The sequence below is a fragment of the Rhinatrema bivittatum genome, chromosome 1, assembly GCF_901001135.1.
Source record: "Rhinatrema bivittatum chromosome 1, aRhiBiv1.1, whole genome shotgun sequence".
Classification (NCBI taxonomy): Eukaryota; Metazoa; Chordata; class Amphibia; order Gymnophiona; family Rhinatrematidae; genus Rhinatrema; species Rhinatrema bivittatum.
The window spans coordinates 750,689,732-750,704,485 of NC_042615.1; the positions used below are offsets into that span (position 1 = coordinate 750,689,732).

Sequence of the window (14,754 nt, forward strand, 5' to 3'; positions counted from 1 at the left end):
AAAATGTTACACGAAAAAGTGGAGGATCTTGAAAATAGATCCCGTCGTAATAATATTCGAATCCGAGGGGTCCCCGAGCTCCCAGAATACTCTAATTGCACGGATGTGGTCACTAAAATTTTTCAAGCTATATTTCTCACTGCAGATGGCGGGGAGACGGCGATAGCAGCGGGCACCAAAACATTTCACATCGAACGCGCTTATCGGGTACAGGGATCCCGTAATATTGAAAGGCCTAGAGATATACTGACGTGCCTGCAGACTTTTCAGGAAAAAACTCTTATCTATAATGCTTCCAGGCAACAGACAGAGTGGACATGGGAAAATCATAAACTGCATATCTTTCATGATCTCGCGGCTTCGACCATGTGCAAAAGATTTGATTTGCGCCCTGCTACCACTATTCTACGGGATAAAAATATCCGCTATCGTTGGACTTTTCCATTCAGTTTACAATTCTCAGTAGATGGGGTAACCTACAGGGTTCGAGACCTGGAAGAGGCGTCCGGATGCCTTTGATAAAGCTCACCTACCTTCACCAACCCCAGCTGTCTCTTCACAATCTAAAACTCGAAGGCTACCTATTACCCCAAGATGGCAGCGAGCTGGTAATTCTAGACGACTGGAACACCAGAGAGGCTCTGCTCAATCTACCCAGGCAACAACTGTGCCCTGACTAGAGAAGTGTTCGTCTTTTTCTGAATACCTTCAGCGGGCACCAGGTACTGCTCAGATGATGGGTGTTTATTAGACTTTTACTTTGCAATTTAAGGCTTTGTCTACAATTTTCTTTACTACTTCCACGTCACGGGGTAGGCGGCTTCCCCCCCACCGGTGGCTAAGACCCCTGAGATGGGAGGTATCCAGCGGGTGGATGCAAGAGATTGGGAATTGGGATGGGAGGGGGAATTCGTCATCCATGAGCCACAATCTGCTGGGTGACGCTCCATATCTGACATTTATGTGGGGATACTTGTTTTCTTTAATGTCTATTTGGGGATACTCAGGAACCGTTTTCTGGAAGAATCATGGCTCTGAAAGTCTGGTCCCTTAATGTTAAGGGGCTCAATTCTCATACGAAACGTCAGTTCTTAGCCCGCGACCTGCTCACCCATCAGGTCGACGTCGCTCTTATTCAAGAAACACATGCCCGCAAACGGCATGAAAGACTGTTACGCTTCCATGGTTTCTCAAATGTATTCCTTGCAGCTAGCACCAAGAACTCCAAGTATGCTGGAGTGGGTATCCTGATAGCTAACAAAGTGACCTTCACTGTAAAAGACCATTATCCTGATCCTTTAGGACGTTTTCAGTTTTTAAAAATCCTATGTGATAACACCACTCTCACCCTTGTTAACATCTATGCGCCAAATGTGGGTCAAGATCTCTTCTTACAGTCTGTGCATGAGAAATTGCTGACTTTTGCTGAAGGCCAAATCCTCTGGGGTGGGGATCATAATCTAGTACGTAACCCGAGAGTGGACACCTCCAACAGGCAGACGGCGGCGGGGTGGAAAGCCTCCTCCCAACTGTCGCACCTGATGCACACCTGGAGTCTTGTAGACATTTGGAGGCAACGACACCCTAATGAACGGACATATACATTTTACTCCAACCCACACAGTATGTACTCTAGACTGGACTACTTCCTCATAGACAAACACCTGCAAAATTTGGTAATTGATGCAGATATTGGCACAATCACGTGGTCGGATCACGCACCAGTCTGGATTGTCTTGGACATCACTGATTCAGACTCTGGTCTCCATTTTTGGTGTCTCAGGGAAGACCTTTTAAAGTCTAAGGACCACCTCCTTATGATACAGGAGGCTCTTCGAGACTATTTCACTCTCAACCGAGGATCGGTGCCGAAGGCCAGTTCTCTGTGGGAATGCTCTAAACTGGTTATTCGAGGCCGCCTTATTGCACTAGCAACGGCGTTAAAGCAACGGGAAAGACGACGCTTAGACCTCTTACATTTAATCACATCTTTAACGCAACAGCATGTCAGATCACCGACTTCCACGCTACTCCACCAACTTCAGGCAGCTCGCTCTGAATTACATATAATGGAATCTACACAAATTGCTCATGATTTAGACAAAATCAAGCAAAAACATTTCGAGGGCAGTAATAAGGCGGGACGGGTCTTAGCTAGAAGGCTTAAACAGCGTCAGCTCCTTAATAACATTGCAAAAATCAAAGACAGAACGGGACATATTCACACCGCCAGTAACGATATCCGGAAATGCTTTACCGAATTTTATTCAGCACTATATAGTAAAGCTACTAACATTACACAGGCGGACATTCAAGATTATCTCTCATCTCTCACGTTGCCTACCATGTCCGATGAGCAACAAGCCTATTTGGACGCACCGATTACTATGATGGAAGTGCAATCAGCTATTAAGGATCTGAAAAGTGGGAAATCACCTGGCCTTGACGGCTTCACTGGGATTTACTATAAACAATGCCAAGCACAACTATTGGACCCTCTCGTAGACTTCTTTAATAGCCTATCGGAAGATGAACATCTACCTCTTCACTCAAATGTTGCTGGAATTACAGTCATAGCGAAGCCGGGACGTGACCCCACTCAGTGTGGCTCTTATCGTCCTATATCTTTGCTGAACATTGACCTTAAACTGTTTGCTAAAGTTCTAGCTAATCGATTTAATGTCATTCTCGCACAATTGGTACATAAAGATCAGGTGGGTTTTATACCTCAAAGGACAGCAGCGGATAATGTCCGTAAAGTGATTGATATTTTATGGTGGGCTCAATGTGAACAAACACCCTTAATTCTTTTAGCCGTCGATGCCGAAAAGGCCTTCGACCTTGTACATTGGGATTTCTTATTTGCTACTCTACTTAAAATGCGTTTTGGGGAGAGATTCCTGGGCTGGATCAAATGTTTGTATCATAACCCGGGGGCCAGGATAAAAGTGAACGGACGTTATGGTGATCCATTTTTGGTGCAGAGGGGCACGAGACAGGGATGTCCCCTGTCACCTCTACTGTTTGCCCTATTTCTGGAACCATTTACTACTCGCATTCGAGCTTCCACACAGATAGAAGGGGTGGCCATTGATACTAACAACTTGAAAATGTCTTTATTTGCAGATGATATACTCTTGACCTTAACTAATCCTTTAATTTCTCTGCAAGGTGTTACGAAAGAGATATCAGCCTTTAGTGCAGTTTCAGGCTTCAAAATTAATTTAGATAAAACTGAACTCCTTAATATTTCGGCGGACCCAGCTACCATTGCGACTATCCAACAGACATACCCATTCAAAATTGCACATAAATCAATTAAATATTTGGGAGTTAATATTGGCCCTGACATCCACCGCCTTTTTCATCTCAATTATACACCCTTAGTAGACAAAGTGAAAACAGATTTATGAATATGGGATAGGGATTTTTATTCATGGCTAGGTAGAGTAGCAATCGTAAAGATGAATATTCTGCCTAAATTCTTATATCTGTTTACTACACTACCTATTTTCTTAAGCAGCGCCATTTTACGATCATGGCAAAAAATTCTCTTTGATTTCATTTGGAAAAGACGACCCCCTAGGGTGGCCAGACGCATCCTGCAACAACCATGGCGGAGAGGAGGGTTAGGGGCTCCAAACATTGAACATTATTATGTAGTTGCGCAGCTTGCTGCCATTCCAGATATTCATAGACTGACCTACGTAAAACAATGGGTTAAGCTTGAAGAATCTCTTATAGGAGGATACCCGCTCAAGGCTCTTTTCTGGCAACCTAGGGATACATGGTTACCTATCCGGGAACTTCCTATAGCTCTAGATACTACCATAAAAATTTGGACTAAGTGGAAAATGCGCCTTGTAGGCAACAGGAATTACTTTTATTCCACTCGCCTCTATTATAATTCTCTCTTCCCAGCCGGGCAAGGTAATAGCGCGTTTCAGACCTGGCATCGACATGGGATTATTAAGATGGAGCATTTACTTAGTGGGGGTACTCTCATGTCCTGGGCAGATATACAGTCTCTGTACCACCTTCCTCGGCAAGATTTTTTAGCGGGGGGTCAGCTCCTTCATTTCCTGAGGACTCCCATCATATCCCAGGACTTGGCGCTTGGCAAGACCCTCTTTGAACACTTTTGCGAGCATGTAGACAAACAAAGAGGGACGATATCTAAATTGTATAATTTACTTTTGGGCCCCGACGCCCCACTTTATCCTTATCAGTCAAAATGGGAAGCGGACTTAGGATACACTATCAGCCCCGAGTCTTGGACACAAATCTACACTCATGCACGCAAATGCTCAGTATCGGCCATACTGCAGGAGAACTGTTATAAGCTGATTACTCGATGGCACCTCACCCCCAGGACTTTACACAAAAGATATCCCCATGTAAGTGATCAATGCTGGTGGGGTTGTGGTCAAACAGGCACCTTTTTTCATACTTGGTGGTCTTGTAACAAGATATCTCTGCTATGGCGGCTTGTAGCACAATGGTTGGAACGTATTTTGGGCATTCAGGGGCTGTTTGACCCCGGCTTCATGCTCTTTCTATATCCCCACATTCCTATGGAAAAATCACACATGGCTTTTTGTCAACAAGTTTTTATTGCCACTCGGTTAACCATAGCCAGTTATTGGAAACAGAATACGACACCTTCTATAGCAATCGTACAGCATAAAACACATTTTTATTGTAAAATGGCAGCCATCACAGCCGAACTACATGACTCCTCGCATAAATTTCAGAAAGCGTGGGCTCTTTACCTAACATGGGAAACAAAACAAGCAGAGCAGTGAATTCTTAATCTTGCATGGTTCACCTTACAGCTAAAAGGTCCACTTAGATTTTATCTTCCTGATATCCCTTATTTGCCTCTTTTATTTTTCCTTTGATTGTCTTATTCCCTTTTTCGCCCCCACTAACATTTCCATTTATCCTCTAAGGCTATTCTAAGTTACTACCTATGGGTCAGGCTCATGGAGGGGAAGGGAGGGGGGGATTCTGAGGGTTATACACACCCAAATGTAAACTGTATACTTGATTGGTATGCACGATGTTTATTCTATCTATGATGTTGTAGTTTTGTTTGTTGGCACTGACTGGGTGTTTTGTATTTTTGAAAATTCAATAAAATTTAAATTGAAAAAAAAAAAAAAAGATCCCATACTACTGATGCAATTAATAGCAGTGACTATTCCCTAAGTAAACGATTAATAGCAGTTAATGGACTTCTCCAAGAACTTATCCAAACCTTTTTTGAACCCAGCTACACTAACTGCACTAACCACATCCTCTGGCAACAAATTCCAGAGCTTAATTGTGCACGGAGTGAAAAAGAATTTTCTCCGATTAGCCTTAAATGTGCTATTTGCTAACTTCATGGAATGCCCCCTAGTCCTTCTGTTATTTGAACATGTAAATAACCGATTCACATCTATTCGTTCAAGACCTCTCATGATCTTAAAGACCTGTTCATAAAAAGAGATCATTGTTATGGGCCCTGGAGTCTGGGAAATCCACCTGGGGAGTGGCACGGGACTGCAAGGCAGGTGGAACAAGATGAGGGCCGATCTTCTGCCTAGCCACCCCCCTCCCCTGCAGGTTGAGTCCTTGGGTTGTGGGGGCCAGTAGGTCTCTGCGGTGGCAGTACATCACAGTTGTAAGTCCACACAGGCAGGAACACGAGTAGGCATGGCAAGGCTGGACAGACAAGGCTTGGACAAGGCAGGCTGGAGACAAGGCTTGGACAAGGCAGGCAGGACAGGGCAGGCAGGCTTGGCAAGCAGGACAAGGCAAGGCTGGATACTAACCAGGTCCTGGAACTAGACAAGACACAAGGCAAGGCAAGGACAAGACTCTGATACAGGAATGATTGAACTGAATACTGGAGCAAACAAGACAAGACTCTGGTACAGGCAGGACTGGACAGGATACTGGAGCAGACATTACAAGACCAACAAGGCAGACTAGGGCAAAACTTAAAGCAAGGCAGACAGGGGAAACACTGAACAAGGAATATAGAAGCTCGAAGGCAGCAAGGCTTGGAATAGACAGAATAGACCCTAGGCCTCAAAGTAGGATGCAAGAGAGAATAAGCCAAACTGCCTCAAGACAGAAAACAAGGCAGGATAGGCCTGAGGGCCTCAAGGCAAGAACAAGGGTCAGGTCATGGAACCAGAAGTGACATCATGAGAACATTATTATGTAGTTGCGCAGCTTGCTGCCATTCCAGATATTCATAGACTGACCTACGTAAAACAATGGGTTAAGCTTGAAGAATCTCTTATAGGAGGATACATGATGATTCATAAGGCCTTACACAATATGATGATTCATAAGGCCTTACACAACATCGCACCTCTCAACCTAACATTTCAAATTCGATTACACACATCCGTGAAACCAACCAGAAGCGCCTATCAAAACAGACTAATCACACAACCGGCGAAATCCATTTTGAGGAAACGTGCATTATCCACAGCTGGCCCATCATTTTGGAACTCGCTCCCTCCAGACCTTCGTTTGGAAACATGCCACCCTACATTTAAAAAGAAACTTAAGACTTGGCTGTTCAAACAAGCTTTCCCTTAGAGCCAAGAACACGAAGAAAAGTATTTTCAAGCCCACAACGTTTTATTCAGATCTATTATTTTATTCAATCAGAAATTTACACATGCTGAATTCATACATACTACATACATATACTCATATTGACTTCATATTTTTCCATGTTATTCATTGATTTATTAACTGCTTGTTTATTAACGGTTAAATATCATACACTATTTGCTTCAATTAATTTATTCAATGTAAAAACTTTACTTACTTAGATTTGTTCAATGTAAAAACTTCTTTTATTATGTTCTATGTTCTATGTAAACCGCTATATTTTTAGCGATAGTTACTGTTCTTTGTAAACCGGGGTGATATGTATACTATACAGGAACCTCCGGTATATAAATCATTTAAATAAATAAATAAAGACAACAGGCAAGGCTGGTTTACATAGTGCTGAGGCTGAGGTGGGGCAAGGGCAGAGAGGAAGAGCTTGTCAAGGCTAGAGGAATGGCTTACTGAGGGCCTCTGCTGGTGGGGAGGCATATTGCAGAAGACAAGAAGGTAGGATAAGGAGGTATAACAGGGGAAATCCTAACACTCATAAGGCAGAAAAAGAGTCAGAATAATTCTGTTAATTTTCTTGTGATTTCCCTATATTGTTTCTTAGCAACCTGAAGAGGAGATGTAGAAAACCTCGACCATAGGATAATGTCTGACATTGTAATATGGAATCATGATTAAATTGCTCAACCCTGTGTATGTACACATTCACCAAAACCTAATATTTATTATGCTTTCTTCAAAGGACACAGCCCAAATTTACGAAATAAATATAGTCACTTGTTTACAGTGATAGTACATAATAAAAATCAGTGAAGTAGAGTAAGTGGAGATTGATCAATAACTGATATTTTGGAAGCAATTTGCACATTTTTACTGCTGTACACAGAAGAAACCAATTTAAAACCATGAGATTTAAGTAGGCTTATAAATTTAGAATATTCTGATTTTCCAGAACACACTAAGGGGCGGATTTTCAGAGCCCTGCTCGCGTAAATCCGCCCAAAACCGGGCGGATTTACGCGAGCAGGGCTCTGCGCGCCGGGAAGCCTATTTTACATAGGCCTCCCGGCGCGCAAGTCCCGGGGTTCTCCGAGGGGGGCGTGTCGGGGGCGGGCCCGGTCGTCGCGGCGTTTCGGGGGCGGGCCCGGTCGTCGCGGCGTTTCGGGGGCGTGTCGGCAGCGTTTTGGGGGCGGGTATGGGGGCGTGGCTACGGCCCGGGGCGGTCCGGGGGCGTGGCCGCGCCCTCCGTACCCGCCCCCAGGTCGCGGCCCGGCGCGCAGGAGGCCCGCTCGCGCGCGGGGATTTACGCCTCCCTCCGGGAGGCGTAAATCCCCCGACAAAGGTAAGGGGGGGTTTTAGACAGGGCCGGGTGGGTGGGTTAGGTAGGGGAAGGGAGGGGAAGGTGAGGGGAGGGCAAAGGAAAGTTCCCTCCGAGGCCGCTCCGATTTCGGAGCGGCCTTGGAGGGAACGGGGGTAGGCTGCGCGGCTCGGCGCGCGCCGGCTATACAAAATCCATAGCCTTGCGCACGCCGATCCAGGTTTTTAGCAGATACGCGCGGCTCCGCGCGTATCTACTAAAATCCAGCGTACTTTTGTTTGCGCCTGGAGCGCAAACAAAAGTAGGCTATTCGCGCGCCTTTTAAAATCCGCCCCTAAATGCTTAAGATATTATTAAGTCGGAGGGTATACAGAGGTACACTTTTTCCAGCTGCTCAGAAATTAACCTAAGTTGGATGCCTAAGCATGGGATGCCTCATTTTTGGACGCCTAGGTTGGATACAGTGGTGGCTGCAGGCGGATCATCTAAGGAAAGGAGTTTCCCTAGCACCACCGGACTAGCTAGTACTGACAACAGATGTGAGCCTCTTGGTTGGGGAGCTCACTGTCAGGAACTGACAGCACAAGAGCAGAAGAATACAGTGTCTGGAAGCCAGTGCGGTCCGGTTGGCATATTTGCAATTCAGTGACAGGCTGCAGGTTTGATCAATCTGGATAATGTTGACAGTGCAACCACTGTGGCTTACATCAGTTGGCAGGGAGGAACCAAGAGCCAGCAAGTATCGCAGGAAATAGATCAGCTTATGGAATGGGCAGAAGTGCATCTCAAGATGATCTCAGCCTCACACAAAGCAGGAAAAGACAATGTAAGCACACTTTCTCAGCAGGGAGAGTCTGGACCCAGGAAAATGGGCTTTGTCAGACGAGGCGTTTTAGCTGATTCTTGATTGTTGGGGTCCCCTGTTCCTAGACCTCCTGGCGACATCTTGCAATGTGAAGGCTTCACGATTCTTCAATCGCAGAAGAGATCTGAAGTCGTTTGGGATTGATGCTCTAGTGCAGGACTGTCCAGAAGACAAGTTGCTGTATGCCTTTTCTCAATGGCCCATGTCGAGCAGATTGATCCGAAGAATCAAGTGCCACAGAGGGTTTGTGATCTTGGTTGCTCCAGATTGGCCCAGTTGGCTTTGGTATGCAGATTTGCGGTGGCTCCTGAGGGTCTTTCCCATTCGGCTTCTGGAATACAGGAACCTGCTAAGTCAGGATCTGGTTCTTCACGAAGATCCGACCCTGTTTTGTCTTATGGTATGGCGCTTGAGAGGGCTTAATTGCTGAAACATGGATTTCCACCTTGCTTAGGGCTAGAACGTTCTCCACTTCCTTGGCCTATGTGCGAGTTTTGTGAGTGTTTGAGGCCTGTTGTGAGGATCAAGGTACTCTTCTTCTTTCAGCCAAGATCCTGCTCATTTTGGAAATTTTGCAGGATGGCTTGTATAAAGGTTTTTGGCCCTTAATTCCTTAAAGGTACAAATAGCGGCTCTCACCTGTTGCAGGGGTCAGGTGAATGGTGGTTCCTTGTCAGCTTATGCTGATGTGGCCGTTTCCTGAAAGGGGTGAAACATCTTCGTCCTCCCTTGTGGTTTCCAATACCCTTGTGGAGTCTAAATTTGGTCTTGGATTGCTTAACAGGTCCTACATTTAGACCGATACATGGCCTGGCCTTGCGGTTATAGACCTTGAAATCGCTGTTTCTTGTGGAAGTATGTTCTGTGCGGAGAGTTTCCGAGCTGCAGGCCTTATCTTGCCAGGAGCCTTTCCTCCGGTGACTCCAGGGGTGATACAGCTGCATACTTTTCCTTCTTTTTTTTTTTATCAAAGATGGTCTCTGAATTTCACTTAAATCAGTCCATCTTCCTGCCATCCCTGGACAGAGAGAGAGAGACTCTTGGATGTCAAGAGACATATCATCCGGTATCTGGAGGTTACTGAGACTTTATGGAAAACAGATCACCTGTTTGTTCTTCACGGCGGTACTAAACAAGGAGAATTGGCTTTGCGGGCTCCAAAAGCCCGCTGGATTAAGGAGGTAGTCACGGCAGCATACGTTGATGCCGGCAAGCATTTCCTAGTCAGGTTAAAGCTCATTCTGCTAGGGCTTGGGCAGTGTCATCGGCAGAAGTTAGATTGTTGTTTCCCATTGACAATAGCCGAGCGGCAACATAGTCCTCCTTACACACCTTTTCCAGGTTTTATTGTCTGGATGTGCAGGTCCGGGAGGTTGCAGCCTTTGCAAGTTCAGTTTTTACTGAACTGCAGGCAGCCTCCCGCCCTATTCAGGAGTAGCTTGGGTACATCCCACTTGTTTCGGATTCATCTGACTGGATGCTAAGAAATGAGAAATTTATTACTTACCCGATTAATTTCCTTTACTTTAGGACAGTCAAATGAATCCAGCTTCCCTCCCTTGGCTGCCGAATGATTGTAGTATGTTCCTCCTGGGTGACTACGTATTACAGTATTTTATTTATTATATTTATATTCCGCTTTTCACACTTTTTTTCAGCGCTTCAAAGTGGATTGCATTCAGGTACTGTAAATATTTCACTATCCCCAGAGGGCCTCCAATCTAACAGGCCGATTCAGTAAAAGCGCGGGAGAGCGGGCGAATGGCCACTCGCCGGTGCGTGCGATACAGTATGCAAATGAGGTGGTGCGGTAGAATCGGGCAAAAGGAGGCGCTAGGGACACTAGCCCGTCCATAGCGCCTCCTTTTAGCCCGGAGCGGCGGCTGTCAGCGGGTTTGACAGCCGACGCTCAATTTTGCTGGTGTCGGTTCTCAAGCCCGCTGACAGCCACGGGCTCGGAAACCGGACGCCGGCAAAATTGAGCGTCTGGTTTTCGGCCCGACAGCTGCGGGCCAAATTCAAATTTATTTATTTATTTTTAACTTTTTTTACTCTTCGGGACCTCCGACTTTGAGTAAAAAAAAGTAAAATAAATAAATAAATAAATAAATAAATTTGGCTTGCAGCTGTCGGGCCGAAAACCAGACGCTCAATTTTGCCGGCGTCCGGTTTCTGAGCCCGTGGCTGTCAGCGGGCTTGAGAACCGACACCAGCAAAATTGAGCGTCGGCTGTCAAACCCGTGGAGGGTGCCCAGAAAAGCAGTTTTTACTGCTTTTCTGTGCACTTTCCCGGTGCCGGAAGAAATTAGCGCCTACCTTTGGGTTGGCGCTAATTTCTGAAAGTAAAATGTGCGGCTTGGCTGCACATTTTACTTTCTGTATCCCGGGCGCATACCTAATAGGGCCATCAACATGCATTTGCATGTTGAGGGTGCTATTAGGTGCCGCGGGTTGGACGCGCATTTTCCTCCCCTTACTGAATAAGGGGTAAGGGAAACGCGTGTCCAAGAGCAGGCTAGTAAGTTTGTAATTACTGGTAAGAGCAGTCCAAGCGTGTCCAAGAGCAGGCCAGTAAGTTTGTAATTACTGGTAAGTGTTAGTTCAGTCCCTAGACTAATGTTATTACATTCTTATCTGAGCTCAGTGTTGCCTGTTGGCCAAGTATTGAAATGTTTATCTGCTTTTAATCAAGTTTTTTGCTAGTCTGCCCACAGTTGCTTTTGAAGAGAATACTGGCAGGCTGATGTCACTGCAGGGGTATATATACTGTGATGTCAGTTTGCTCCATTTCCATCTGCTGGTAGATATGCATAACCCACTTGTTCTGGATTCATCTGACAGTCCTAAAGAAAAGGAAATTATCAGGTAAGTCGTAATGTCTCATTACTGATTCTTTAAAGTTAAATCATAGTCCAATTTTATCCAAATGTGTGAGATTACAGATGTCTGATTTATAGATATTAATCTTCCTCTGGGTATGTGTCCTTTCTCTCAGGTTCCTGGTACTGAGTTTATCACTTGTGCTTTAAGTGCATAAGCTGTCCCAGGGGGCCAGGGAAACCTTACTTGTGGGGGAATCCCATTAGAACTGGAAAAATCCTACCTGAGTACAATTGTTAAATCTCAGTCACCCAGCCTATGTCCTGGACCCTTTTGGAGGAGATCCTATGGGAGGTCTCCATGATCTTTGTCCTTCTTCCTGAATTTCAGTGGTCTCTGAAGGAAAAATCTGTGGAGAATGGGAAACTGGATGTCCCAGCCCTGTTTCCCAGTGAAGAGGGGGAGGATCAAAAAGCCTCCCCACAAAACAAAATAAGGATGCCTTCTTATTTTCAGAAATTTCTCTGTGGCTGTTATGCTATCACTGTGCTTGTCTTTTCTAAGGAGTAGAAAAAGGCTCACAGGTCTCCAGCCTTTGTTCCTTGGGTCTGGGGGTTGCTCTTTCCAAAAGGGGTCAAGGTTTAAACAAGAGTCCCAGTCTCAAAAAATCAGGATAAATTTTAGCCATCAAAAATCCCATGCTGGGTAGTGCTGTCACTAGTGCTTGCCTCCCCTAGGGAGGAGAGGGATGGCTCACAGGTCTTCAGCCCCTGGTCCGGGGATTGGGGATGTTCCTCTCCGAGGAATCCAGGGTTTTTTTCAAAATTGCAAATCCAAAAAGAATCCAGCAGAAAACCTCTCTCATCCAAAAATAAGGCAGGCCCTCTCAGACAGGGGAGTGTACTGAGGAGAACTTCCTCTACCAAAGGCTAACTAAAAATGACCACACCGAACTTACTGATCACTTCACTAAGTACCCTGAGCAACCAGTCACAGCCCTCCTGTGAGTCCCTGGAGGGACTGAAAAGGAATGGAAATCTCACTAAGCTGTGTTTCTTGATAAAGGATCTTGGGCCATCTGGTGGCGGACCAGAGGGTCTGCAATATACATAATGCTTCTAACAATACTGTTTTCTTTTTTGAAAGTGTTTCCTCATTTTTCTATTAATTCTAATGATGCATCTTTATTATTTTCTAGACCACCTCAGTCTGTATTTAAATCGTCTGATTCTAATAATTGTCTCGGTTCATCAGCATCTGAAATGGATGCATTGAGACAGAGATTTTCTGTAACTGCACACCCACGATTGCCCTACCTCATTGTCTCGGATGGATACATGGTTACTGCACTTCGGTTCTTGGATAATTTTTCACCAGTGTTATATATGAAGTCACTTCTCCTAGATTCAGACCAGAGACTTGAAAAAGTATCTCAGATTTTGCCAGTTTCAAAGGTACTGTTGCACGTCATTATATTTAGTAAATATTAACTAAGTCTGAAGAGTTTGTGTATTTATCCACTATTTCCCTATACATACCCGGATCAGTCCAGTGGATTGAGCCTCCTGACCAGCAGATGGGGACAGAGAAAAACTGAAAAGGGTATCCTATATCAGGACAGAGCCTACCCTGTATCCCTTCAGTATTTCTCTGTCTCCAGCAGATCCAGACAGTTAAATCTGCGGTTCCCTCTCTTTCTTTATTTTCTTCTCTCAGGGAGATTTTTCTCTTCATAACTTTTCAGGATCAAGCAAGTATTTCCTATCTCTTTTATAAAATCCAAAAAAAGGAAAAAAAAAAAAAAAGGATTATCCTTCTTGGCATAATTCAAAACCTGATCCCTCAGGGAGACAGTTCTGTCTCCTCACTCTTCCAGGGTCCTAGGGGGGGCCTTTCCCCTTGATTATTCAGCCTAGGATTCCTTCCCCAGTGACCTCTCGCCTGACTTGGGGTGAGACTGGTGGTCCAGTCACTCCCCCTCTCTGGCTGCTGTGACCCTTGAGATGTCTAATGTCTCAGGTCCCATGGCAGGGAAGAATTAATGCCTCTGCTGTTTAAAAAAAAAGATTCAAAAGCCTTCAGAGCTCAAGCTGCTGGTTCAGGGGAATTCAGAGCCAGGCACTGGCGAACTTGGTTCTCACGTGGCAGTTGCCCCCCCCCCCCCCCCCCCCACCTGCTTGCTTCGTTTTGTTTTGGATTGCGCGTGGGGACTCTGCCCGAGGCCTTCCCGCAAGGGACCGGCCGCTCAGTCTTACCTGGCGGGGAAGGCTCCCCGCACTAAGCAAGTCAACTGGGCGCCTTTGCTGCAACCTCGGGAACGGCGGCCATCTTGCCCGCAGATCTCACTTTTTAGTTGGAGCTGACTGGGTGCTGGGCTGACTTTTGTCCAAAGTGGTAGGAAACCTATGTTTTAGTGCTCACCCGATTTATTCCCCGTGGTCCCCGGATGTGGGCACCTACTGGCCTCTCTCCTCAGTTTAAACCCCCCCCCCCCCCCCCAAAAAAACAACGATAAAGGGGATGTTTTTCTTTCTCTCGCTTCTGTTTGCCTTAAAGAAGGAGAAGGAGCGCTGCAGGGTTCTTTCCCCTGCTCCCGAACGCAACCATAGCCAGGCTCCGGTAGTTTTATTTTTTCTGCAGCTGCTTCCTTGTTTAAGGTTCAGTGTTCTGTCTGTCAGGTGAGGTGGGTCCGTGCCGGCGGCAGTCCGGGGTCGGACTCAAATGCTTTTCCAGTCTGCCCCCTTCTCGGGAAAACGCGGGAACGGAAGCCATTTTGGGCTCGGCGCTCGCTTTGGCTCGGTGCCTCAGGGGGGGAGGGGAGCCCGATTTTGTTCTAATTCAATGCCATATTTACACCCTGTAGACTCCCCGGGGGTGGTTCCTACTCCTGCCCTGGTCCCTCTTCCTCCCCTACCTGAAAAAAACCTCATTTTTCGCATGGATTTGTGCAGGAGCAGGATGTGACCTTCCCAGACGCTCACTGTCCAGAGACTCCATCGCAGTATTCCTTTCCCTATTAGGGCTAGGGAAAAGGAACAACAAATAAATAAAATAAATAATTGAATAATTAAATAATGACCAAAAGCAAAGTGGAAGAAATCTTATGTTTTGGGCAGCAATG

The 14,754-nt window shown here is 45.8% G+C and overlaps 1 protein-coding gene across 5 annotated transcripts in view; it reads left to right on the forward strand.

The window, feature by feature from the left end:
* CPLANE1 (ciliogenesis and planar polarity effector 1) overlaps positions 1 to 14,754 on the forward strand; it is a 453,269-nt gene that overhangs the window by 63,340 nt on the left and 375,175 nt on the right. For all 5 annotated transcript variants that reach the window (XM_029578626.1, XM_029578651.1, XM_029578642.1 and 2 more), the window contains exon 9: positions 12,832 to 13,087. In XM_029578626.1, coding sequence (XP_029434486.1) covers positions 12,832 to 13,087 — 256 coding nt within the window. The remainder of the gene's footprint in view (positions 1 to 12,831; positions 13,088 to 14,754) is intronic.